We start from the raw sequence: 21,479 nt of genomic DNA on the forward strand, positions 1-21,479 counted from the left end.
CGGAATCTTTACACTAAAGTTAATCTATGTGGAGACAAACAAAATGAAAGATTTCAGTGAGAGCTTGGACGATTTTTTTGTGATACTTAAATATAAGTGTAACATGTAAGCAAAACTTTTTCTATTCGAAAATGAAATGAAATGTGTACTACAGTAGGTACACATTTCATTTCATTTTCAGCAATGCAATCAGTCTAGTTATATAAATAATTTATTGTGGCGAAACTTACATTACTTGAGCAATTTCTTTATCGTCAAATCCTTGTCATTATTTTTCGATAATATCACTTTGATGAATCGTGTTTTGAAACCTCGCTGTTAGGATCAACTATAATAACATACAACTACAAACTACCTGCTTTTTATTAATGACTGCACAAAATAATAAGTATAAGATATATTAACATAACAAAAACGACAAATTGGTACAGAGTTGAATCTTGAATATATTTTATTCACAATCACTTCAATAATTTCGTATAATACTAATTCAAAATTCCTATTATTTCAGAGGATAGCCACTGGCAATTTTTTTTTATAAGATTTTTCACTTCTATAATGTAAAATAATACATAGGCCAAAAATAAAACTAAGAGAATTACAGACGTTTCCAAATAATACATAAAAAAACTAAATATCACTAGCAATAATTTGGCGGAATTTTTTTATCCTCTCTTCAGTTTCCTTTATGCTGTCCTGCAGGTCTTTGTGAATTTCACTGTATGCTTTTATTGATTGGTTGGTCTCAGTAAATATATTTTGCAATATCTGTAGATGCAGTATTCTGAAATTTAATCAATATTTTTATTAATGTTGGGTACAATGTCGAGAAAAACTCAACACATGAAATGGACATATTTTACTATATAAATTTAATATAAAGTAAAGCCCACTATCTCTAGCCACGGTACAATAAAATTAAATTACTCAAGATGCACCGTAAATTTATAGTTGACTCACAATGCAGCTAAAATAAGGCTAAATGCAGTGACAACATAAGATTGTGAATAAGTCCCAGTGGCTTTGATGTTGTGACAAAATACCACTATTTTTAATAGATAAAAAGATATAGGGGAAAAAATAAATAAAAAATATCTGAATCTACTCTGCTATGCAGAGTGGTAGTAAAGTAAACTAATGCTTTGTTAATGTTCTTTAAAAGAGATTCAGAAAAAATGGGACCATTCTATTTTCATCTCCCACACTATTTTTCCAGTTATTTAAATATAATAATTAAAACTTTCTTTGGAGGTCTAATTAAACAACACTTGTTTTCATAGAGATTTGAATTCTATATAAATAATATTGTATTATAATTACTTAATAAAAATATTGAAACTTTACATTTAAGCATTTTTTATAAAGTTACATATACAATTATGTATAAAACTATAAAAACACTAAATAATAAACAAGACAAAGAGGTGACAACTGCCTGCCTTATCTCTAAAAAGTTATTTCTTCTTACATGGAAGAATCTCTTTTTTTGGCATGGTGCCTTCCTCAGGTGATTATTAACATATGGATACTTACTTTGACTTTAAATCTAGAATCTGAGTCTTCAATGTGAGCAACTCACTTGAGTTGTCACTAAACTTTGTCACTTCATTCAATCTATGATTGAGCCACTCCATCATCAGCTCTACTTTCTCATTCTCCTGTTCTTGTAATAGATTGAGTTTTTCATCTAAATTCTCTTGTAATTCTTTGATTTTATGTTTGTTTGACTGCTTGTTTGTTAATTGCCGTAGTCTGTCTAATTCAGACGTAAATGCTGGGATTTTCTCTTGTATTTTATTTATGATAGCTTGATTTAGTTCTGCCTGTTCCTCAAAAGTAAGGTCTGTTGCTGTTTGTTGCATGTACCCTATAAAGTCATTCCAATTTGTGATTAACAAGTTTCTAATTGTACTTATTATTTTTAACATAACAATGAAAGAAAATTTTTATTGTATAACTATTTATTTTTAATTTACACTATAAAACAAAGATAACAGTATCTTAAAAACAATATGAAACGAAATGCAACTAATTACCAAGTCAACCACTATGCAGTCCCCCTGGAAATCATAGTGGTTAATCCTTGATGTATTTAATTATTTAATGAATGCATCATTTCATCATCACCCATAGAATTAAATTCAATGGGCAGAAGCTAAACTGGAATATTCAAGGTTCGAAAATTCGAAAATTGAAAATCTAATTCGATTTGAATTTCAAAAGTGTATCTAACTGTTTATTACTATTTTACTACTAAATGAACTAACAGACTTTCGTACAATTAAAAATAAAGACCAATTGTATTACAAAGACAGATATAGGCTATATTTTATCTAAAATAGCAGCCGAAGTCGCGGGCAGCTAGTAAATATTTGTTCTTATAACTATCTCACTAACCAAGTAAAGTAGATGTACTTTCATCAGCTGTACTAAGTCTATGTAAACTGGAATAGTGTGTTAAATCGCAATCTGCAATTATTCTATTAACTTTCCCCTTTAAATTACTTGATATTTTTCCATTTGCTTCACAACACAACTCCTTGATCATTTCCAGAAGAATATTTTCTTGCGTTGTCTTCGTATCGATACATAAATCATCAGTACTTGTTACAGAATCCATATTCAGACAATTATAATCAGTTAGTTCTTTTACTAAGACTGCGGAATAATTTTAATAATTATACCATTATAGGAATATATATATATCAATATTATAGGAATTATTTTCAATAACAAAATTGAAACTTTAAAACAACAATATCCCAAAAAATATTATTACAAAAACAAAATAACTATTACAAATATCGAACTAAATTAAGGAAAAGCTTATAAAAGCTTATAGCATATATTAAAAATGAAACAAACACAAATTAAATTGACAAATTTAAGTTCGTTGATTTCAAAAGTTTAATTCCTCGGTTTCTTCTATTATTGGTTGTCTAGTGTTTATTCTCCGGCTGTTGTAGTATGAAACGGATGACATTTACCCAACAGATAATAAAAAAGCGAAACCGAAAAAGTAATTCACGATTCTTTTTGGTAAGCAGTTGTTTCAAAGGCTTCATAAAATTGGGACACATCAGACGAACCATGATACATTGCGTGGTATAAATAAAGCTTCAATAAATTTTAGATCTACGGAATTGATTATTTTTAAGAGTTTCCACAGATAAGAAAATGTATCGATCATTTGATCCACACATATTACGTTACGATTACGGTATTAAAAAAATATGAACAAATTAAATTGAAGTGTATTTATATATCTATAATATTTTTTTGTATTGCTTATAAAGTCAAAATTTTATAAAATAAACAATAAATCTACCACATCAATTTTAAAATATAAGGTTTGGTTTATTGACACAGAGTACGTTGACAGTGACTTCCAGTACAGTCTAACCTTTCTGATCTGTGGTTCACTTCTAAAAAATATAATCTATTAATTTCACATAATTTGTGTTTGTTTTTTATTGCTTGTCTCATGACTGATATTTTCGATAATTTTTTTAAGATTAATTACGTATTTTTTCGAATTAAATAAATGCATAGATCCTTTACATAAAATGTCTTCGACACTGGCCGAAGGCTTGAAGAAAATTGAAACAGATGTTGCTATAAGTGGTAGCCAAAATATGCAGCAAACGGAATCTCAAAAATTGGCGGAGAATGGTGATAAAAGTAAAATAAATAAACCATCTGGAGAATCTCAAGGAAATTGTTATTGGTAAACTAAAATATTCAATATTGTGTCAATTAATTCCATCATTCACAACACTGATGATTAATTGATATTTTTATGTATTTTTTAGCGGGAAAGATAGAAATCTGAATATAGCGGAATTACTATGTGCTTCATGTAATCGCTGGTTCCACGAGTCGTGCATTGGTTACCAGCTGGGTAAATTGGTGCCTTTCATGACAAACTATCTCTTTATATGTAAAAATTGCTCACCTACTGGTTTGGAAACTTTCAAAAAGAATCAAGCTCGTGAGTATTTTAACACTTAATATTTATACGTTGTAACCTTGTCCACTTTTAGTTTTAATAGTTACACACTTGGAATAGTTATTGCAGTTTGGAGAAACAGTTGACAAAGTGACAATTGTAAATATCCGAAGAAAACAATTGTCACAATATATTATAGTAGCCAGTATTAAGTGCATAGATACAATATGAATAGGTAATATAGCATGTAGTATTTCAATTTCATAGACATTGAATAAATCTGTTATTAATTTAAATGAAAACTAAGCATGTCACTATCAAACTGTTTGTGATCATACAGAAGTATTTTCTTTCTCTTTCTGAATTAAAATATCTTTAATGTTTATGTGACCACACTAAACTTTTTACCTAGAAAGTCTAGAAATATTTGTATTTGTTCTTGTAAATCTAACTTATATATATTTTTTTTTTATAAATCTGTTAGCATCATATTTACAGAATTTCCATGAGTATAGTGAATATCCCATATTTTTTTGGACTTTGTTTGTTTGCATATATGTTTTGTTTTATACTACGTAATGATTATATTCTTTTCACCTACCATAGAGTTGACAATCATTATAGACAAAAATAACAATTATATAACTGTATGTTCATTCAGCACTATGTATGCTGGTAATAGTACAAATGCTGATCATTATATATTGTTCTAGCATTTCCACAAATGTGTCTCACAGCTATAGCTAATCTGAAGCAAGAGAGTGTGAAGGATGGTAGTAACAGGCTGCTTTTCAGTAAAGATAGGGAGATAATACCATATATTGACACATATTGGGAAGCCATGACAACTATGCCCCGAAGGTGAGTTACTAAGACTAAGTATGACCTATTCCCATTCAGATTGATGTAAGATTTTTATTCTTCTTGGGATGAGTTTGTATTCTGAATGAGTGCTAAAATAATAAAAAAAATTACTATTCAAAAATGCTTATATTAAGTTTATTTAATGTTCTGATCCAATATGATATTAAAAGAGGAAGGAGTATATTCTTTCTTTAAGCTACTTTGTTGATTTACCTGCTATTCCCATGGTGATACTGACCCTCATGGGTGACTGTATTTACAATTAGTTGTTAAGCAGGCTCATGATCCCCCATGCTTTAAAAAGTAAGACTTATTGCGTATCAGATAAAAGAGGAGTTACTAAACAATACTACTACTTGTTAAAATACAGATTGCTAAGATACTGAATTTTAACATGAGATAAAAAAAATTAGGACTATCAGTTACTATGTTTACTAGTATATAAAGAGGATGACTGGGAGAAGTATAAATATCTCTCTTTTTATGTTTATTATCATTCAACTCTCTTCAAAAATGTGAAACTTCACAAATAGTATTCTTTTAGCTATTTTCTTAAATCTGGATTGATGTTTTTTAAGTCATACCACAGAAAAACAATTTTAAATAATCACTACTTTTCTTCAGTGAAGCAATCCTTTGAAATAACATAATTAAGCAATCAATTAATCAACCAGTGTTATGTTTATCTTATTATAACACTGGTTGATTAAGAAAAAACAAAACATCAATATTTTATGTAAATTTTATGTTACTGGAATAGTCCATAATAATAATATAAATAATTGAAATAAATCATATTAATAATATGTGCCTATTCTGTAAAGTATATGCTGTGAAGATATAGCTGGATTAATAGATTTACAATTTTTTAGAGTCACGCAATCGTGGTATGCGACAGTACAACGCGCCCTTATAAAAGACATACAAGTTCTGTTCACTTATGAAGACAACCAGATGGAGGGTCCAATGTTTGGTCTCTACAATTTGGAGCTGACCTCAATCAAACCCAATTATGAAGCCATGATCAAACAAGGCCAGCTCAAAGTTACTGACATGGGAATCGCTACAAGTAAGTGATCTATACCATTCCATATCAAATGACGATCTCAGTGGTGTTGCGGTTTGCACACCGTCTTCCTACTGATGGTCGCGGGTTCGATTCCTCGCACGGTACAAATATTTGCATAAGTATGTTTTTGTTTTATATTTATTATTTTATATGATAACGATTTACGTTGGCGGAGTAATCAGTGGAGGATGATAAGATGAGCATGAGGTCAGATCAGTTAGCTGATCGTGTCAAATTCACCAAGAATTTATCATGATGGTTTCCAGGAGGAACTGCGTCAATCTGGTACATTGCTAAGCAAGTGGATAGACACACTACTAACAATCACATTTCTCCCCACATAAGTATGATTGTTTATGTCGGTCTGGGTGTCTTTACAAAAATAAAAGTAACTACTTATGTATTTATATCAGTTGCTAGTAGCCATAATGCGAGCTCTGCTTAGCTTGGGACTAGATGGCGCTGTGAATTATATCATTATTTTAGTTTACTACAAGTGGCATATTTACTAAGCAATATCTCCATGTATTTTTATCGAAATTAGTATTTATCGCTTATTTATGCAAGTGCCAATTGTACATGATCATTTAAGTCTTTTCTGTGCTGTTTGGGTTCAGTAGCTTTTTATTTTTTTCGTGAATGTTCAATAACAAATAATTGTATCAAAGAAATTAATAAAAAAAACAAAAGTAATAAAAGTCAAGATCATTCACATCATATTCATATATGTTATGATCATGATAAATATGTATAGGTAATTGGCATTTATGTAGGACAAAATGTTTTATCACTATTCCTTAGCGATTAGTACGGCTAGTTATTTCAGTTGTGAACTGGAAATTATTTCTTTTTTATTTGTCTTTCAACATAGCATTTAGTAAGTGTACGTATCTAACATGCAGGGTCGTTTTTTGCCTGGAGGTTAAGGCGTGTAGCCGCACCCGGGCGCGGGTTACTAGGGCGTCGAGTCAGGTTTTATTAAACACTGAACAAATTTTTTTCTCATCTGCACCCCGGCTCTAATATGCATAAGACAGCGTTTGCTAATATGCAAAAGTTTTTTCTATCTGTTTCGTACCTTTTCACGACTATACGATTTAATTTAATTGTGAGTTATAAAATTTGCCGTGATGATATATGTATAGTATTTGTTACCTTTTATCGCGTTTATACAATATATGAGTATATATATTTTATTTATACGATTGTTAGGATAATTTGACGATATAGAATTATATGTTGTTATTTGATGTTTATAGACATTGTTTGAAAAAGTGTCCGTAGCGCCATCTAATGGGGTGTTACAACAACTACAAGTCAATAGTATAAAAATTCTCTTTGCTGAAGTACCTAATTCTGCTAATTATATATATTTCTTATTAAAGATGTGAAGTGAAAAAGATTGCGAAGGTATGTTGTTCTGGTCATTTAGAAGAAGAATCCTTTCATGCAGAAAGGAGATCACGGGAAACGTTTCGAATGAAAACAATGTTTTGTCTCTGAACAAATTTCTATAATTATGCATTAGTTCTGGTTATTTATCTGTGTATTCAAAATAGGTCAATTATTCGTGACACTCTGATTTGACCCTTTGAATGAAATCGGATAAAGCATAAAGGTCTTTGTTAATTGGTTTATATGTTCTAAATACAAAATATAAGTCTAAAGTCGTAAAAATATAAATAAAAACTATGCGGCCCGTCACTACAATGCGTAAACAAATATTAAGATATCTCCAAAAATATGTAATTATTTACATGTAATTTGTAAAGAATCATAACATATAGTTTTTATAGTAGCTAGATAATGTTGTTAAATATTCAATAACAATTTCCAATAATATGATCCGTCTTCTCAATTATAGTTAAGGACTTTTACTACTTTAAATGTAATTGATTAATGAATAAGGTAAGTAATTGAAAATAGAAAAGTTATTTCATTAAAAAAAAGAGTAATGAAATTATTACAATGTTTGTTCGAGTTACAAAGTAAAATACCATCACTTTAATTGCCACTTGGACACGAACGACTGGCGTAACGATTGACCCGCACTGGAGGCGGCCCAATGAAAAACCAATGTACTAGTGCACATAAAGTTCTAGACTACGTAGTACAGACGCGGCCACAACTCACAATAACGACATTGTTTCCACTACACATGTGTACGTGAGCGCACACATATCCCACTATACTGTGTTGTCGGTTTATTTCTTCGATAAGACCCACATAGGCGTCGCGTATACGTTTACTCTTATATTGATTTTAGATTTAAATTGTTTAGCGACCTTGAACTTTATGTCTGGTAAGCAACATTCATTCTTCGTTACTCTTTGCTCTATGTACGTCGCTATCTGTAATATAAACAGTATAATTATATATTAATTAAATTTACTCTATCTACATATACAGTAATGGAAGTATAAGATACCGAGTTCTCAACGTATAGTTGTAAAGTATGTATATGTAATTATTCGACATGTTACGTCCTATTATTATCTTATCAGTGTGCTTGTACCAAATAAGAATTACAGTCAGTCAGTCTGTCCACATATCGGTGTGATATATTCGTCATGGATTGTAAGTTTTGATAGAACTTGTAACGTTTATTGGACATTTGTTATTGTACTCACGTTTTTATATCCTCTGTTGACATCTCGTAGTTAATGATGTGGAACCAATCTAGCTACTTGCAGAATATAGGTACCTACATTTTGTGTTTAAATATTAGTATTAGAACACGTCATATTATAGAAATATACTACAATGACTCATAGCACGTACAGGATAATTTGTAAACATGAAAATTTAACATGCGATTTATGTTCTAGTTATTGTGTTAATCAAAAATTTTAGAGAGCCGGCGTAGTTAGCGATAGTAATAATATTTTAATTTGTTTATTTATTGAGTTATTTCTGGTTCCACAGTGTTTTGTAGAGGCCTCCCCGTAAAGTGATATTCAGTCTGGCGTATTACGTAATAAGTAGGTAAATGCCTGCCTACTGAAATTTAAGATTTCGGGCTATGTCGCGATGTCACACTACATTTAATATAGGTATTTATTTATTCTGTTGACCGCTAAATATGTTTTTATTATTGTTGTATTATCACTCACTTTCCACTGGTAAATGTAAGCAAGATCTGATTCATCTACATTCACTGACTGCATCCAGCACATTTTTTAAGTTAATGATGTAATAGAGAGCCTGCATTAACGGTATACGCGGGCGGACTACCAGACAAAGGTGGTGATAACAAACTCAGGTCATTAGGCAGTCATGACAATTTTTTTTCTATGGATGATTGTGGAATGATGCACCCGTCTGCGCTATTGATTTATGCTGGCGGGGTACCAGTGAGGATAGAATGAATATGAGGTCAGGTCACTTAGCCCATTGTAACAGATTGAGGAATTTATCACGATAGTTTCCAGGGGAACAGCGTGGCAACGCGCCCGTAATACCTCTGATGTTTCAGGCGTCCATAGACTACGGTAACCATTTACTATCAGATGGGCTGTATGCTTATTTGCCACTATAGTAGTATATGAAAAAAAGTCTGACTTGTTACATTGCTAGCGATGGAGTGATTATTTTACATTACTAAAAATCCTTTTTCCCTAGTCAGGACCAATTAATAATGATTGTCTCCAAGTGGTACAGTGTAGAGATTCTCCTAACTACTAGTAATATAACCTACATTACTAGTAATCGATGGCGTCGATGGTCTAGCGGTTTAGCACACCGGTTTACTTGCGATGGTGGCGAGTTCAATTTCTTCAAGTATGATTGTTTGTATCGGTCTGGGTATTTTCTATGTATATTATGTATGTATTTATAAAAAAAATATCTAAGTCTTTGTATCAGTTATCTAGTACCTATATATATAACACAAGCTCTGCTTACCGTAGGATTAGATGGCGCTGTGTTAATTGTCCAGGGTTACTTTTTTTATTTATGTAATGAGGTCTAGTACGTAATCTCCCTTACTGGATGATCCTTTTTCTCTTACAAATATCGAGACATTTTCTTCAATTTCTGGAGAGCTAATGCTGGAATTACCCCTAAAATATTTAAAGGAAAGAAATAAAAAGTTTTTAATGCTGAATTTGGCGTCAGTTCTTGTTTGAGACAGAACGACGTATAGATTTTCATTATTATTCACAATGTTAACTAGCAATATTATGCGTTTGCTCTTAACAATGGGATATTGAAAAAGCTGGTAAGTCATGCAAATAGATATTGAATAAATTTTCAAATTTGAACTTATGACTTTAAAAAAATAGTATGTATCCACCTACCTAGTTGTTTTTATGAATAGATAGAAACAAAATTAATGATAATTATAATGGTGAAACAGCATATGCTGTCGGTATAAACAGCCCCGCCAGCATATAAGGCTCGGCAACGCGCACGTGGTGTTTCAGGCGTCCAGAGACTACGGTAACCATTTACCATCAGATGGGTCTTATGCGTGATTGCCACCGTCGTAGTATATAAAAAAATTGTGACTAAAAGGCTGAATATAATTAAATTTTACTTTATACTATCTCAGAAAGCCGACGATTTCGCAACAGCTAGTCGTATATACATATGTATACATAGGTAATACGTATACCATGCAGTAATCTAATAATTACCTAATTAATCTACCGCTTGTAGTTAAAAGTAAAGGTTAGAAACATTACACATCCATACTATTTCATAAACTATGTCCATTTGACATATAATATGATAAAAAAGAATTTAAAATCTTATATAAGTTTGACACATAAAATTGTGAAAACAATAATTAGTAATATTGAAATTCTTTTCAATAAATCTTATTTTTATTGTGTACTCATGTATGCATCTAGTTGTGCTATATTTTTTCCATCAGGTGAGTTTGCCTTTGCAGTTACAGAAAAATGTTATCTCTATAATTCGCGTTACATTCTAGTGAGACTGTTAGAAATGAGTAGTGACCCCATTGCTGTAGGGATGAGTGACGACTGGTCTGTTTCGATAACTACGACTGATTTATTTTGTTACTCAAGTCACTAATTATTTATTTCTGTCTTTCTATTTGACAGTTTGTATTCGCACAAAATTATTAAAAATGTAATTGTGTACTACATTTCTTTAAAAGAGCAACATGCAAGTTTTTGCTCATTCTTATTATGAAGAGTCGCGTTCCGAATGAATTGTAGTATAATAAATTTAGTAGCATTGTCAAATACAACGTGATCGTACCCTGGAAACGATCGTAGTGAATTCCGGGTGAATTAACTGACCTGAGACCTGAGAATTATTCTCATCATTCTATCTTCGCCCACTGGTGATCCGCTAGTGTATACCGTTAGCGCAAGCATGTGTACCATGTCATTATCATACGAGTACATTAAAAAACTTACACTCCATACCTTGTTAGTTGTTTGTGCTTCATTCAGATCCAAATCGTGAATTGTGTATTTTTTGTTAGGTACTAGTGATAGCTATTTGGTTTTTTATATAAAAGTGTCACTTACTGACTTATGAATGATGTAGTAATGTGATGAATTTGCAAATAAAAAGGACTGGTTTCCAATTTAATAGTTCATGAGGACGTACTAAAAAATTTAATTACTCTTGTCGTCACATTGTATTCGTTTACCGACGTAACCCGTAAGAAGTACGTTTTTTTTCGGACTATTCTAATTTTCTGCTGACAGCGAGATAAAAAACAATGCTTTTTCCAGTATTCAGCATATGTAATATATTTTTTTATGACTGCCTCACTATTTGACGGCCTCGGTGTTCTAGCGGTTTAGCACATCGCTTTACTTCCGGTGGTCGTGGCTTCGAGTCCTGGGACTGTCGCAAACATTATTATGTCGTATCGAACTGGGTGTTTACTATGTAAATTGTGTATGTATTAAAAAAAAATGTATAACATTTGTATCAGTTGTCTAGTATCCATAACACAAGCTCTGTTTAGTTTGGTATTAGATGGCGCTGTGTGAATTGTCTTGAACTATTATTATTAATATTATAACATTTTTTAACACATAATGTTTTGTTTTTTTTTTATTATAAGCAATTTATCATTTTCCATCAGGTTAGCTATCATTTCAAGAGGCTTTCAATTACTTTTTCATATTTCAGTTCCATTAGCTGGAAATGTAAAGGGGCGACAGGGGAAGCGCCGGCCCGCCGTGACGGGCGCGGCGGACGCTAGCGCTCCGGTCGGCAAGAAGGGCCGCGGCAACGAGATCGGTGCACTCAAACTACCCTCACACGGATACCCCACGGAACATCCCTTCAATAAAGATGGCTACAGATATATACTGGCGGAGCCTGATCCACACGCGCCATTTAGACAGGTAATTATTAACCGGCTAGAAAGAAAAAGGTTTCACGGAATTATCATGTTTTTATTTTTTTATACTTGTAACAATAATTTAGCGTTGTAGGTTACTACCCTAAATTACGCCCAAAAACTTTGTTTGTCAATGTAGCCGGTAATTTTTTTGTCAGTTCATATTTTTAATGACCCGGTGATGGAAACACCGATATCGAAACCAAAAATTATTCCAAGAGCCGGCGATAGGCTTACCCTTGCCACGTTGTATTAAAAACGTACCGAGTGATGCTTATGTTAGGCATGTCACGATATCTGCAGGGTGCGAGGTGGACTTAATGCTATATTGCTTTAGCATTAAGTTCACCTTGTGTACTATATTTTATTGGTTAATAATGCAAATATAGGCATGTCAATTGTTGCGTTCACCACATCTGCAATTAACAAGCCATTGACTACACTATCTGGAAGAGAATGCTATAGCATTTAGTCCACATTTTATTGATCAAATAAAAAAACATACTCTGTAACGGCCGTATAATTATATTTTTTAGGAATTCGACGAGAGTAACGAATGGAGCGGAAAACCCATACCCGGCTGGTTGTACCGGTCGCTTTGTCCGGGTGTAGTGTTGTTGGCATTACACGATAGAGCACCACAGTTGAAGATATCCGAAGACAGGCTTGCAGTTACGGGGGAGAAGGGATACTGTATGGTCCGGGCTACACATGGTTAGTTGTTTTGTTTGATTTAGGCTCCTGATATACAGTGAATCAGTCGCCAAGTTGCTTAAATGTTACTAACGTCCCAAGGACTTAGATTTACGATTTACATTGGGTTGCCCCGCAAGAGTTTAGCATACAAAAAAAACCCTAAAATTTGGTGGTAACCCTTTGAAACGCATTACTCGCAAGCGCTACTAACTTTTCCTGACTATTTTTTTACTGAGTTCCTAAGGGTCATAGCGTGATCTTTAATACTCTGTAATTAACAATGAAAGCATACAAGAAACTCTTCTACATTATCAGATCAATTTCAACAGTGTCAATCTAAGAAGCAACCAAGGTTATTTATTTATTAACTTATTGTACCAGAAATATATAACAAATAATAAATAACCCTGGACAATTAACACAATGCCATTTAGTCTCATGATAAGTAGAGATTTTTTTTGTAAATATATACATAACATACATAGAAAACACCCAGACCGTTACAACAATCATACTCATGAATAAAAATGGTTGTACCGTGCGAGGAATCGAACACACGATCATCGGAAATAAAGCGGTGTGCTAAGCCGACCACCGACGCCGTCGAACAAAGAATATAATCTACAATGTAGAAGGTACAAAAGCAATCATATCGCTTAAGCGATTCCTGCTTAATTCCTGGCGAGTTGATCACGATACTAAGTGATCAGTCTCATCCCTCACTGGGTCTCGTCAGTACAATGTAAACGTAAACGGGATCACGCTTTCGTCATCATCATCATAATTAATTAAGATTCTATCCTCGCCGGGTTGCAGGTGTGTCTCGCGGTTCGTGGTACTGGGAGGCATCTGTGGAGGAGATGCCCGAGGGCGCGGCCACGAGGCTCGGCTGGGGACGACGCTATGCGAACCTCCAGGCGCCACTCGGATACGACAAGTTTGGTTACAGCTGGCGCAGCCGCAAGGGAACCAGGTATTATCATGAGTCTATACCAGTGTTACCCCAACCTTTTGCCATGCCTTTCTAAAATTTTAAATGTATAATAAAGTATATATAATATATCGTCAGAATGAAATTTGACTAAACGATTTTTGGCTAAATTATTTGTCATTTGAATTATTTCTATTTCTATGATAATGCTGTAAAGGGATAGTTTCGTAGGATAATTGCAAACCTATTTTAGTATTTGTGCAAAAGTTGCAAATTTAAAGCAAATTGCTGTTTCTGAATAGATGTATTAAAAATATGATTTTTTGCAGAGTGTATTCTTGTTTCTTTACAAAAAAAATCTGCAAAATAATAGATTTTTGTTTAAGTTTGCCTAGTCCCTACTCTATAAAAATGTTTTTTTTTCAGGTTCCATGAATCTCGTGGTAAACATTACAGCAACGGATACGGTGAAGGCGACACTCTCGGTTTTCTCATTGTTCTGCCTGACAGTGTGACTACTAAATTTACACCAAACACGTACAAAGACAGAGTGAGTAATAACGTAAATGTTAATATTCCTGTGTTAAAAAAATTACACGTTTAGACGTGTTTGAAACCAATACAAATGTATTTGTGATTTTTACCCTAACAGACTTTTTAACTAAAGAGTATTTCCGATCCGTAATTGCCAAAATCTCGGAGTTGCGTTACCATTCTACCGAGACACAGCTGGCGAAAGAGACCAAATCTAACAAACAAACAAATTCACTTTCACAATAAATGTCCATAAATATAACAGTATCTTTTGTTTTTACGAGGCCGATAAGTGTACACACTTGATACTGACTACCACATTTGGAATGAAGTCGTGAGGATATGTATGTCTGTATGTCTATTTAGAGTCGCCTAGTAATTAAAAAAACTATTATGGTAAAATTCTAATTCTATTATACTTTTAAGATGTATGTTTGAACGTTAGATATTAAAAGTTCTGTTGTTAAAAATATTAAACAAGAGAATATGTACTCATATTTGTGTATATAAATGTGTGTGACAAACGCATATGCATTATACACATTATTATAAAAATTATATTAGTTCTGCACTCTTTTTCCATGTGTATGGTATACTATTTTAAATTTCAAACTCGGAAGAGTTCTGTATAATTTTCGTAAAAAGAAATACAAAGTATTTGCAAACTTCACGTATTAATATTATGATTTATATTTTCGAAAACTTAATTGAATATTGTTTATATTCACAGCCTCTAGTCAAATTCAAAAGTCATCTCTACTATGAAGATAAGGATAACATACAAGAATCTCTGAACAATCTGAAATCTCTACCTGGCAGTAAAATATATTACTTCAAGAATGGCGAGTGTCAAGGCGAGGCATTCCTGGATATTTACCAGGGTTGCTACTACCCATCTGTATCCTTACATAAAAATGTAACAGTGAGTGTAAACTTTGGGCCTAACTTCAAGTACGCTCCCAACGTCGACCATAAATACAGACCAGTAAGTAACTATATTTTTATTTATGTAAGTGGAATGGTACACATGCTGACGACCTGATGGTAAGTGGTAACCATCGTTTATATACACAAACAGCACTACTCCGTCACGTTACTTCGCCTGTGATACCATACATCCGCTACTATTCTAGAGGACTATGAAGATGCCTCTTACTCTATGATTTCATTGCCTAATAGAACCCTACAACCAAAATACAGCAGCGGTAAGCTGCTCGGCGGTTGAAATATCTTGCAATTGAGGTACCGCAGACTACCAAGAGTCTGGTAAGGTAATTTTAGTGATTAAGTGGTACGGTAGTAGTATGTATGCCTGCAAGTTGGCTTTAGTACAAAGAATAAAAATTTAATCAAACTAAAAGAATCAAATCTCAGATCTGAAGGAGATAGAAATATTTTTTTTCGAACTTTGAATATCTTGTTGGAAAAAACATGACATACAATTTGAGAATAACCATACAAGAGAATTGCCAAATCTGGAATTCTCCTCTTTTTAATATTGTTTGATAAAAACAATTATTTTTGAATGTACTATAATTTATATATGAAATGATCTAGTCAATTCTCCAGAATTAAAACATATGTCTAAAACAAGTCATAAAATTTTACTTAGCAAGACTTGTGTGCAAAATTTGAGGGCAATCTTTTTATTTATGCTAAAGGAACCAGTTATATGTAAAATATGTTCCATTACATGTAATTATGTTTTGCAGATGTCAGAAAAAGCGGAGGAGGCGATATGCGAACAGACTATGGCAGACCTATTGTACCTCACAGAGAACGAGGGGAAGTTACGACTGGATAACTTCAATCTCTGATACAACTAACACCGCTAGACGGTGTGAAATGTGTGATTGAGACTTTAAAAGTTATGTTTATGTGAAATATATGGAATCGTTGTGTAAACGTGAAAATCTCTCTCTGGTATATAAAATGACTATTTATCGTGCGGGGAAAATATGGTTATAATAAGTTAATGAACTATTTTTGACGCCCTCTGTAGCCTAGCGGTTTAGCACACCGCCTCATCTGCGGGCTCGATTCCTCGCACGGTACAAACATTTGTATTCATGAATGAGTTTGTATCGGTGTATTTTCTATATATATTATGTATGTATTTTCTATATTTTTTACTTCCGATTAGTCGTCCATATGTATATAGTTTTATACTAACTAGTATGCTGGCGAATTGTTGCCACAGATTATTGTAGAATTACAGAAAAGTTCTGTCCAATACATTTTGCGTTAGAATGCGCAGGTCATCTAATGTAAGTTATTTGTCTTGTGCCTTTTAGTTTTTATACAAATCTGGCAAAATTTAAATTTTATTAAGAACGAAATTGACGTTTTTCTGTTAAAATAAAAACAACTATGAACATTCTAAATAAAAAAACTTCTGCATATGAACTATATTAAACAACAAAACAAATCATTATAAATTTCACTGTACAGAAATATAATGTGTCAGATCTCCACGTTATATGGGGGAATGTCCGTGTACGGAGGATTAAAATTCGCGTAATATGAAAGAAAATGGCGATGCAAATACGTAATTAAAACATATTTTTCTTTACTAGAATAACTTGAAGTATTGTGTATTCATAGATGTTAATATACTATACATTTCATTAGTATGTAAAGAAGATATAATTACAAATATATGTACATATATATATAAAAGAAATTTCGCCATATGCCAGCCCTGGTATATATATGTCACAGTTTACTAACAGGTGAATCATATGGGTGAGTGCTGTGTTTTGTAGAGTATTTGAAGAAATAATATAAGCATCTTTATATTTGTAATGAATTGCATACAAATTATATTATGAAAAGGAATGTATGAAAATATGATTGAATTTACAATAATTATGTGAAATAATTAAACTATATGTAAAATATATTTGTCTTTAGTTTTATTTTTAAATAACATTTTCTATAAGTTCGAATGAACTTCTAATTTTGATACTAAGTAGGTCCAAATTATAGTGACATAATATTTTCACTAATATTATGTGGCTTTGTTTATGAGTCATAAATTATCATATGACCAATAAATACATGAATTATGAATGTTCATATTTAAATACATGTTTCAAGTAAGCAGCACACAGAATATATGTTACATATAAATTAAAAATCAGCTACATCAGTCATATAAAGACTGACTAGTTTGCATCATAAGATAATGCTATCACATGCATATGTCAACAACAACAACATATCAACGAAAATGAATATAAGTTGAGTATCAGCACATTTTCCAAGGATAAAATCATATATACCTACCTATATATGATTTTTATATATACCAATATGGACTAAAAAAAAAATCAGTCATCAAGATTATAATTATAATTCTTTAAAAATAAATCTAGGAACTAATAAAATATACAATATTCGCTATAATTGAGTAAACTATTATTATGTAGTGTTTTCAATTGTCATATATACTATTCTCTGCTTCTGTTTTCATTTACACTATTTTCCAAAGCCACCCTTACAATTAGGACTGCTTTCTACAACTTTGTCGCTCTCTTCCCACTGTTGGGGTGTTTTAGCCACAATTGATAGAGCATGAACTCCTGTTTGTAGTTCTTCTTTCAATATATCATTTACCAGTCTATGTCTCTGCAATTAAAAAAACATAAAAGAACAAGACTTACTGCAAAATTATACAGATAACCCAAAGTAATAGTATACAGAGGTTATTTAGTAATCAGAGCCTATAATGTTTAAATAAATTACACAAATTCAAAGTAATCCAAAATCTGACTTGTACTTTTTGACCTTACAAGACTTAATTTAATTTATTTCTGATGGAAATTATATGAGTATTGTTTTTATGAATATTATGCATTTGTAAAATATACATATATATATAGGTATTTGTAAGTTGTTTACTGTGGGACAAGATAGCAATTTTAATATTGTCTTGGGTTATTCTTATAATTGTTGTTAGCTAAGTCACCCAACTGCATCCTATTTCTGCAAATTTTGCAAAGCTAAAGAGGAAACGCAACTACACACATTATGTGGTGGTAGCCCACTGATGCACAAATGAAATATCTCCTTTGAAAAGTATACACTATATCCTGAGGAGATAAAAACCATTGCTCCTAAGATTATCCTTCAATCCAATCAATGTGTTTAGGTAGTGAATTTTAAAAAAAGGGGAAGCACAATAGAGCCATGTAGTGGCTGTGCTGCAGATCACAACAATAACCCAAACCCCTCAATAAAAAAATTTAATAAATACATCCTTTACTTGTGAGTATAGTCAGTGCGAGCACCATATCATCGACTCAAATCTTACCTTAATTAGTGGTAAGCCGTCGAATTTATCTGATACAACGACAACTTTGAAGTGTGTTTCTGCACCTTTTGGCACATTATGCATGTAAGATTCATTTATAACATTCAAGTGACATGCACTCAATGCAGACTGCAGTTTATTTAAAATAGTGCTGTGTACAGGCCCAGTCGTTGACATCCTTCTAATAACGCCAAAAGAGGCTGGAAGATATGTTGAATTCGTATTATAGCAATTTAATAATAAACAACATTATAGTATGTAAGAATTTCTTAAGGTTATAGAAAGAAAACAATTCCACCTTGCCAAATATTATTCATAGAAATAACTATATGATTATTTAGAAAAATCATACACTTAGTTTTAAATAAAGTGAAATTGAATTAGGATAGAAGTATACTGTTATTATATTAAATTAGATTAAAACAAACAGTGAATAGAATTGTCAACAAAAAAAACAGCTGTTTTTTAATTCTAAGTCATGATGTCAGTATATTGTCAAACTGACTGATTTAACTGACAGTAGCGTCGACGCCTATTTCAGAGAGCGTCAAAATTTCACATTTAAAAATACGAATGTAATGATAGCGCAGTTGTAGTTTTCATACATTTTTATTATTAAAATTTACCCGACCTAGCTTAAATTTTCATAGCAAATAACTTAATAATGTAAAGAAAATGATTATAGTATAGTATAATGGGTAATCATTTCACCACTGTAGCATTGTATGCAATAAATAGTGAGGTGCCTCTGCTTTATTTGTTTCATTGCTCTTGAAGTTTCAGATAGCGGTGAAATATTATAGTACTGCCTAATTATTTGTTATATTTTATGGAGGTACATGTAAGGCTGACCTCCACGAGGGTCCCCCTGGAAACCATAATTATAAATTCCTGGTGAATTTGTCATGATGATGTATAAATTAGCTGACCTTATGCTCATCTTATCGTCCTCCACTGGTAGCCAGCGTAAACCGTTGGCGCAGGCGAATGCACCATTCCATTATCATCAATTAAAAAAAGTTACAGAGAGAATTTTGTTACACATTAATCCAGAATGACATAGGCTATATATTCATTTATTATGAAACACACAACGTTATGAGCAACCGAGGGGAAACTGGGAAAAAGTAGATAGGTAAGTTTGTTAGATACCTACATAAACGGTTAGACTGTAACGTAATAAGAATAACTTTCCATTTACGTTGTTATATGAATTGACGAATTGATTTTTCATTGGACATCCGAGGTCGAAGTTGCCTCTCCCGACACTGATGTATCGCAATCGAATAAAATCCATTTTTCTTTATCACTTTTACGACTCCCATTGTGGCGACCGCTCGGTCTTTTAGTGAATCTGAACTCTGTGATTGATATTTCTACCCACATCATGTAATGTTTATCTTTACGCCAGCTCTTTTATAAGGTAGACAGAAATATGTAAGTGCCCTCTATTTTTAAACCACATTCTTTCTAACTTAATTTTTTTTGGTTAAATTTTTCCCTTTATTGGACAAGTTAAGGTCTCGGTACAAACAAGTACACTTGTTTTTTTCCACAGAGTAATTAACATCGCACATTTAACGGCCCCGACTATAAACTGAAATTAAATCTATGTCATAATAAAATGGTTTTAAAAGAGATACAGAACCTTGAGATTTGTAAGTCTTATTAAGTTGAATCCATTTTGTAGTTAGGTACCATTCCCCGGTTATAAGTAGATGTAACATTTGTTAAGAAGAAAAAAAAATTGTATATTTTTAAAATTTCGAATTGTATTCACATCACTAAATATTATTATAGAGATATCAAAGTTTTCAATCCGACGCTATTGATAAAGTAGTCAGAATACCTAGTAGCAGCTATCAACCCGACTTGAAGTGTGTGTGGTTTCAATATCCGCTGTTGTCACCTGTGCTGTAGCCAAGAGCGGAAATGCGGGGACGTCGCAAAGCGGACACTGCTTTCATATGCCCGCCATTTTCAATCTATTTGCATAAAAGAAGAGCGAAAATAGATAAATACAAATAAGTATTGAGATACGGAAAAATAAACTCAAACATGCCTATTCAAAGATTTGCTTTATTATTTTCGAAATTCTGTTTCCGATATAACCCGCACGTTTATTTTTAACCTACTACCAAAGGGTAGTAGGTTAAAAATAAAATACTCGATTGTATTGTTCATCTTTGTTTTTTATATAATTTTTTGTATTTAAGTATTTTCCAAATATTATGTTCAAGTTGTTACTTCACATTCCTGTTAGTGAGTTACGTATGGTGATCCATTAACTTTTTTGAACATTGAACTGTTTTGTTCTTTTTTTCGAGTATTTTTTTTGTAATTTGACGACGAGAAACATGTTATGAATAAGCTCTTTTCTATATAATTTTCGTAACATTCATGAAATACCATTTTATTCCCGGTAAAGCTTTTCTGGATCGGTTGAGGACCACCTATTAGGTACGGTATTGAATCCCCATAGGATAACTAAAAAATTTTATTGTTATTTTTTATATATAAAAAGCATTGAATCCAATAACTAAAAAAATATTGTTTTTTTTTAAATAAAAAGCATCCTATGTTCATTCTAATACCTCCAAGAACATGTGTACAAAATTTCATGATGATCGGCTCAGTAGTTTTTTCGTGAAAGCGGAACAAACATCCTTACTTTCACATTTATAATATTAGTAAGGATAAATAAGAGAGAATGTATTAGTGTAATAGTAACATATCAGAAGCTATATAGCTATGATGGATAGGATAGAGGTTAATACGTTTAGATGT

The 21,479-nt window shown here is 32.2% G+C and overlaps 3 protein-coding genes across 6 annotated transcripts; 1 reads left to right on the plus strand and 2 right to left on the minus strand.

Moving 5' to 3' along the window:
• Positions 1 to 534: 534 nt before the first annotated feature.
• Positions 535 to 4,084, minus strand: LOC131844785 (uncharacterized). 4 transcript variants are annotated; one of them, XM_059193748.1, is made up of 4 exons: positions 3,960 to 4,084; positions 2,398 to 2,658; positions 1,534 to 1,867; positions 535 to 784 (listed from the first exon to the last, which is right to left on the minus strand). In XM_059193748.1, exons 2-4 carry the CDS (start codon positions 2,618 to 2,620, stop codon positions 631 to 633), a joined length of 711 nt encoding a protein of 236 aa, XP_059049731.1. In that variant the 5' UTR covers positions 2,621 to 2,658; positions 3,960 to 4,084; the 3' UTR covers positions 535 to 630. The 4 variants fall into 4 exon arrangements, with proteins under 4 accessions (XP_059049731.1, XP_059049730.1, XP_059049733.1 ...); XM_059193747.1 differs by having other exon boundaries at positions 3,956 to 4,084; XM_059193750.1 differs by lacking the exon at positions 3,960 to 4,084 and adding an exon at positions 2,988 to 3,115.
• Positions 3,442 to 17,211, plus strand: LOC131844787 (set1/Ash2 histone methyltransferase complex subunit ASH2). The gene is made up of 10 exons (XM_059193751.1): positions 3,442 to 3,727; positions 3,813 to 3,991; positions 4,663 to 4,810; positions 5,686 to 5,882; positions 12,003 to 12,220; positions 12,753 to 12,930; positions 13,729 to 13,885; positions 14,270 to 14,393; positions 15,108 to 15,362; positions 16,090 to 17,211. Exons 1-10 carry the CDS (start codon positions 3,567 to 3,569, stop codon positions 16,192 to 16,194), a joined length of 1,722 nt encoding a protein of 573 aa, XP_059049734.1. The 5' UTR covers positions 3,442 to 3,566; the 3' UTR covers positions 16,195 to 17,211.
• A 505-nt stretch (positions 17,212 to 17,716) lies between these two features.
• On the minus strand, positions 17,717 to 19,150 carry LOC131844791 (bolA-like protein DDB_G0274169). The gene is made up of 3 exons (XM_059193756.1): positions 18,991 to 19,150; positions 18,693 to 18,892; positions 17,717 to 18,007 (listed from the first exon to the last, which is right to left on the minus strand). The coding sequence occupies exons 1-3, from the start codon at positions 19,040 to 19,042 to the stop codon at positions 17,858 to 17,860; spliced, it is 402 nt and encodes a 133-aa protein (XP_059049739.1). The 5' UTR covers positions 19,043 to 19,150; the 3' UTR covers positions 17,717 to 17,857.
• Between the last annotated feature and the right edge of the window lie 2,329 nt (positions 19,151 to 21,479).

This window comes from Achroia grisella, unplaced genomic scaffold (assembly GCF_030625045.1).
Source record: "Achroia grisella isolate CSIRO2021 unplaced genomic scaffold, CSIRO_AGI_Agris_v1 utg413, whole genome shotgun sequence".
In the NCBI taxonomy this organism is placed as follows: domain Eukaryota; kingdom Metazoa; phylum Arthropoda; class Insecta; order Lepidoptera; family Pyralidae; genus Achroia; species Achroia grisella.

Excerpts from the sequence above, each read along its gene's own strand:
- LOC131844785 (XM_059193748.1), bottom strand. The coding sequence starts at position 2,620 with ATGGATTCTGTAACAAGTACTGATGATTTATGTATCGATACGAAGACA. Across the intron at positions 1,868-2,397 it reads AAGTACATCTACTTTACTTG|GGTACATGCAACAAACAGCA; the intron begins GTTAGTGAGATA and ends ATGACTTTATAG. Across the intron at positions 785-1,533 it reads ATTCTAGATTTAAAGTCAAA|AATACTGCATCTACAGATAT; the intron begins GTAAGTATCCAT and ends ATTAAATTTCAG.
- LOC131844791 (XM_059193756.1), bottom strand. The coding sequence starts at position 19,042 with ATGATTTTTCTAAATAATCATATAGTTATTTCTATGAATAATATTTGG. Across the intron at positions 18,893-18,990 it reads TATGAATAATATTTGGCAAG|CCTCTTTTGGCGTTATTAGA; the intron begins GTGGAATTGTTT and ends CATATCTTCCAG. Across the intron at positions 18,008-18,692 it reads ACGGCTTACCACTAATTAAG|AGACATAGACTGGTAAATGA; the intron begins GTAAGATTTGAG and ends TTTTAATTGCAG.
- LOC131844787 (XM_059193751.1), top strand. The coding sequence starts at position 3,567 with ATGTCTTCGACACTGGCCGAAGGCTTGAAGAAAATTGAAACAGATGTT. Across the intron at positions 3,992-4,662 it reads TTTCAAAAAGAATCAAGCTC|CATTTCCACAAATGTGTCTC; the intron begins GTGAGTATTTTA and ends ATATTGTTCTAG. Across the intron at positions 5,883-12,002 it reads TGACATGGGAATCGCTACAA|TTCCATTAGCTGGAAATGTA; the intron begins GTAAGTGATCTA and ends TTCATATTTCAG.